This window comes from Buceros rhinoceros, unplaced genomic scaffold (assembly GCF_000710305.1).
Source record: "Buceros rhinoceros silvestris isolate BGI_N320 unplaced genomic scaffold, ASM71030v1 scaffold24790, whole genome shotgun sequence".
Taxonomy (NCBI): Eukaryota; Metazoa; Chordata; class Aves; order Bucerotiformes; family Bucerotidae; genus Buceros; species Buceros rhinoceros.
Genome location: NW_010389364.1, coordinates 1208 through 6390, shown reverse-complemented (window position 1 = coordinate 6390; position 5183 = coordinate 1208). Strand labels below are relative to the sequence as shown.

The following is a 5183-nucleotide window of genomic DNA, read 5'->3' as shown; positions in this document are numbered from 1 at the left end:
CTGCTCCCTCACTGCTGTCAGTCTGCTGCTGGCGTTGTCGGCGTCGGTGGCTCCAAAAGTCACTGTCCTGCCGGGGGGACTCATGGTTTACCTCAACAAATTGCACGTGGCAAAGTAAATAAAACCTCTGCTGGTGCTTCTGGCTGGTTCCTTCCTCCATGTCCCAGCCTTCAGTGTGAGAATTCCGGTCGCCTGAAGGACACAAGGTCATGGTTTAATAGGAAATGGAAAAAAGCCAGAGATTTTCCTTCAGATTTCCTTTGTGGGCTGAATTCTTTCCCTCCACATCATTAAAACGCGGATTTATTCTTTTTCAAAACATTTTGTTTGTTTGTTTGTTTTAAATACAGCAACTTCTCGTGTTGCCTCAACCACTTAAACCTTCTTCCTTCCCTTTTCAGTCTCAAGCCGCAGTGGGTGCACAAAGCGACATCCCCTTGAAACAGGAAGAATTTGAAATCACCGAAACAACAGGTCTGTGACCGAGAGAACTGTGTGAGAGAGGGGCTGGGGCGGGAGACGGGCCCGGCTGTCTGCTGGCAGACGCGTGGTTGAGCTCCACACAGGATGGTGACCACGTACGGGAGGTCGGGGCGTGTTACAGAGCCGGGGTACAGTGCTCTGGATCCAGAGCTGGCAGCAGGATTTTGCGGGTGCCGCACCAGGGGAAATGTTGAATTAGCAGCAGGGAAGAAGGGGTTTGTCACAACACGCCTGTCGTGTGCATGAGGAGGAAGTGCAATGCCCGACTTGCTGGCTTTGTCGTCCTGGAAGGGACCCAGCAGGGCTGTTTTGTTCGTGCTTCACCATCTGTTGATCCTGCGCTTGTTTTCTCTCGTTTCTAGTGTCTCACAGGGAAGGCAAGTTCCGCTTTGAACTGTCCAAACTCATGATTGTAGCAAAAACGCCCCGTGACGAGCTGTGACCCCCGAGGCCAGCGCGGGGCCGGGTGTTTTGGCCGGAAGAGCCTGGCAGATAAAGAGGATTACTTGTTATACTGCGGGTTGTTTTGGTTGGTCAAACCTTTTATGTTTTCTGAATTGAAATGTGCTGGGTCCAACCCACTTGGGACGTGGAGGTGTGAGACAGATCCGTCCCATCTTGTGTCAGAGTAACAACGCGCTGTGCGGCCGGAGCCCTCCTCTGAGACTGCTGATCTGCAGCCAGCCCTTCCTGCTCCCCTGAGCTCTGGATATGGTAACGCTCCCCTCCAGCGGGGGGCTCCTTATCTCCCTCCCTCCCGAAGGCAGGAAGATAAGTGGCCGGATTTAACCAGGGTTTCTAAAGGGAAGTTGTTAACTCTGTAGTCTCCGGAGGGGAGACGGGATTTCTCTCTCTGTGAGCGTGACAGGAGGAAAGAATTAAATGGGGTGGGAAGGGGAAGGAAGGGGTAGAGTTGGCCAGAGCTGCCTGACTCCGTGTTGAGTGCGGCAGGTTCAGACGATCGTCACTGGCCTCGCTGGGGAGAATGTTCTGGAGCTGCCCTAGTGCAGAGTAGGGTAGTTTGGCATGGGCTAGGCAGAGCTGCTTATTCTGACACAACCCAGGAACAGATCCAAGCCACACTTCGGTGTCTCAGTGCACTGCAGGACTATTTTCTACATACAGAGGCGATTTTTTTCTTACCTAGAGTAATAACAGCAAGGGAATGTGGAATTCCTTTCCTGTAAGTACAACTCAAATAAAGAAATAAAGCATCACGCTCTGGCCTGCGTCTGCTCTGCTCTGTGACTCCTGCCCTCGCCAGCTGGCTTGGCCAGGAGGAGCCGAGACGTCACACAGATGTTTGGAGGCTGCAGAGGGTTTGGGGGGTTCTGCCCACGCGAGAGGAGCCCCAGCACATGAGAACAAGGCTCCAGCTGTACATTTGCACAGCCCAGCACTGACAGGACGAGTGCTCCTGATGCCCAGTGATGGTTGTGGTCGTTGGTGTCTGCTTTGCCCATTTTGGGGGGAGTTCCCTGGTTTTTGGCAGTCCTTTGCGCTGGGGATTTTACAAGCTCTGTTTTCCAGGCTGTTTCGGATCAGGAGATAACCTGCAGAGCCCAGAAGTTTCCCTTGCATGCTCCTACCCGAGCTCAGAGCCGCACTGAGGGCACTGATGTTGCAGCTCTCTGACCTTTCTCCCTGTTTAACCCATTGCTGAGAGGGAACCAGACCAAGGGGAGTTGAAGGGACTCATTTCCCACTTGCACAGCCAGGATTAGGATGCAAAACCCCGGCGGAGAGGTGGCTCCTCTAGCAGGAGTGTGCTCGCCAGCGCTTCCCCGTGACCAGAAGACAAGAGTTTGGGGGTAAGGGGGGAGTTTGCCTTGGAGTGTGGGGGAGAAGGTTCAGATTAGGCACCTGTATGTGAAGGAAAGCTGGTACCAGGCATTAAGGGTGGTCCTGGGGTGTATGAAACCCTGGGGACAACGGGAACAGTTAGGCTCATCTGAGCAGAGATATTTCGTGCAATTAAGGAGCATTTTGCAACCACCACCACACACCTTGACAACAGAACCGCAAAGCACTGCTGCCTGCCAGAGCAGCCACCGCATCCATCAGCCCTGTTCCGCTTTGCCTGCTCGCCGCATCTGCCGGTAACTCCACCGAGCGGTTTCCAGCTCCGGCTCCAGCTCAGCACATACCTGACAGGGGTTGGGAAGGTCTGGTCTCACATAGCTGCACGCCAAAGGCCACCTTCACCCCGCCCTGCCTGAGGGACCAGCACCTCGGTGGGTCTTGGCCGCATTCTCCTCCACACACACCTGTAAATGTGCTTTATCCCCCACCCCGTCATGGAATTAAATGAGCTGCGATAGCTGGAGCCAGGCCTATGAAGCGACAGAGATAGGGGCTTTATTTCTTTTATTTAATCTTTAAGGCTGGAAGTTATCAGCGCCTCACGCCCGCGGTGGAAAGGGAGCAGCGAACGGGAGCCGTGGAGTCGCGCTCTGCCCACGAGCCTTGGCAGCCTCCTGTGCCTGGAGACATCCCATGGAACAGGAGGCACGAGAAGGTCTTGGAGATAAGGCTGCCCAAGACTGTGCGGCGTCTTGTACGCTAGAAGGGCAATTTTTGGTGTTCAGAGGTGAGAGCAGCGTGTCAGGAGTGCGCCACGGCTGGTGCAGCCGTCCTCCGAGGGCACAGCGCTGGGCCAGCCCCAGACCGAGCTCGGCAAAGCCGCCCATTCCCTCCTGCTCTCAGGGCTGTGTTTTCTCTCCCAGCCCGCAGCGAGGGGACACGGGGACACAGAGGAGCACGCGTGGGTGTCTGCGTGGGAGCAGGATTTGCCCCCCACCAGGACCCCAGAGCTTTGCTGTCGGTTTGTGCTGGGTTTTACGCGGCATTTCCTCCCACCAGTTCAGCGCTGGGAGCCGCTGTGCCCCGCAGCAGCGATGCTGGGAAGTGAAAACCCCCGTTCGCAGAGAGCAATGGCCATTCCACACGCAAACTGGCTGCCCCCGGCGCTTCTTTTGTCGCTGTCAACCGCCTTTGTAACAAGCGCACGGAGCAGCCAGGCCAAACGGGTGAGTTTATTTAAATTACTCATCGGGGCTACGCAGTCTGCTAAAAAACAACCACCATAACTCAGCTGAGGACACGTAAAACGTATGAAATCCCAAGGAGAGCTTTGGACAACCACCGAGGAAGGCGTTGGAGCCAGCACAGCGGTACCGTCGTGGGAGGCTGGCGGGGGACTTGGATGGAGGGGTGTACCTGGGGTGCAGTGGGACCCTCCAGCTCCCTCCCTGCCCCGAGGGCCAGCTGCTCGCCCGGGCGAGGTGGCGTCCTTCTGGTCTCAAGGTCTTGCAGGAGGCCAAAGCCCATGCGAGCCTGTGAGGTGCAGGAAGCACCTTCCTGCCCCGGGCAGCACAAGCCTGGACCGTGATTTGCTCCCACCACATCACCGAGCTGCTGAAAGGCAACCCCGGTGCTCCACAACCCCCTGGTAACAGGGTCTCGCAAGCGTTCATCCAGGCAGCTGCCCACCCGCGCAGAGATGCCTCAGATGGTTACACACCCCGAGTCTTTGGTTCGGTTTTGCCCTGGGAGGGCGATGGTGAGTTCAAGGCGAGGAGTCCAGTTCCAGGACTCCGCGCTAAGAGCACTTGGTGAGCAAAGGGAATCAAACTGTACAGCAGGAGCCCGGGGTCACCTGGGGAGGACTCAGCCCAGAGCAGGGAGGGGTCTGCAGACCCCGGGCAAGGGTTAGACAAAGTCGAGAGGTTCAGTCTTTTGTAGAAAGGAGGAGAAAACGAGTTAGTACTACAGAGAACAGGACGTCAAGCCTTGTGATGGTCAAAACAGGCGTACGTCCCGTCTGCGTCTCACAGGAGGCAGAGCCCTGCAGTCGCTGCCCATGGCCCATCTTGGCCAACTTCATATGTTGTTCTCCTCCAGCATCTTGTTCACCCCTTCGCAGATCCTCTTCAGGTGGCTGCAGTAGGGCTCGGACGGCCCGTAGAGAGCCGAGAGGAACTCGTAGTCCGCAAAGTGATTGAAGACATGGTTGATGCGGGAGTGGGACTTGGCCGTCAGGTGGCCGTTGACAGCCTGATGCAGCAGGTCCCGGCACTCTGTCAGCACCCCCGACATGACCCTGCGGTCGAAGGTGAAGTCTATCTGGTGGAAGCTGACAGCCATCATGGCCAAGGTATGCACCTTCTTGCGGAAACGCTCCATCACCAGCAGCTCCTCGGGGCTGAACTGCCCGTTGCGGTAGAGCACGCCCAGCTTCATGACAATCTTGATGAGGTTTTTGATGATCTTTTGGGCCTCTTTGCGGTTGTGGGTGTACTCCTTGGTGGCCCGGTAGAGCTCATCCAAGATCTCACTGCTGGTGTCATCAATGAAGACGTTGGCTATGCTCTTGGTAGCCATCTTGCTCAAGAGCTTCTTCTGAGCCTGCAGGGCCAGGTTCTTGGTGCTGAAGGTGTCCATCTCTGCCAGGGGAAGAGGCACACACAGACTTCAACCCATGCCCTGGATCAGGCCCCATCCCCTCTCCTCCCCACACAGCCTTTTGGGAGAAAAAAGAGCATCTCTGGCCAACAGCGAGACCGAGAGGAGCACCCGGGTGCCAAGCAGGCGAGAGCTGAGCTCACGCCCCAGGTTTTGCTAGTGGGATGAGTTACAGGGCGTCCCCACCTGCCTTCCCCTCAACTCTGGTGAGAGGCTACAGCGCGATGGGCACCATC

General features: G+C 56.4%; 2 protein-coding genes across 2 annotated transcripts in view; one reads left to right on the top strand and one right to left on the bottom strand.

The window, feature by feature from the left end:
• LOC104491694 (chromosome unknown open reading frame, human C19orf10) overlaps positions 1–925 on the top strand; it is a gene marked incomplete at its 5' end in the record, with an annotated part of 2409 nt that extends 1484 nt beyond the window's left edge. The window contains 2 exons of the mRNA XM_010134160.1: positions 402–474; positions 846–925. Coding sequence (XP_010132462.1) covers positions 402–474; positions 846–925 — 153 coding nt within the window. The remainder of the gene's footprint in view (positions 1–401; positions 475–845) is intronic.
• Positions 926–4365: 3440 nt separating this feature from the next.
• TNFAIP8L1 (tumor necrosis factor, alpha-induced protein 8-like 1) lies at positions 4366–4926 on the bottom strand. The gene has a single exon (XM_010134149.1). The coding sequence runs from the start codon at positions 4924–4926 to the stop codon at positions 4366–4368; it is 561 nt and encodes a 186-aa protein (XP_010132451.1).
• Positions 4927–5183: the final 257 nt, after the last annotated feature.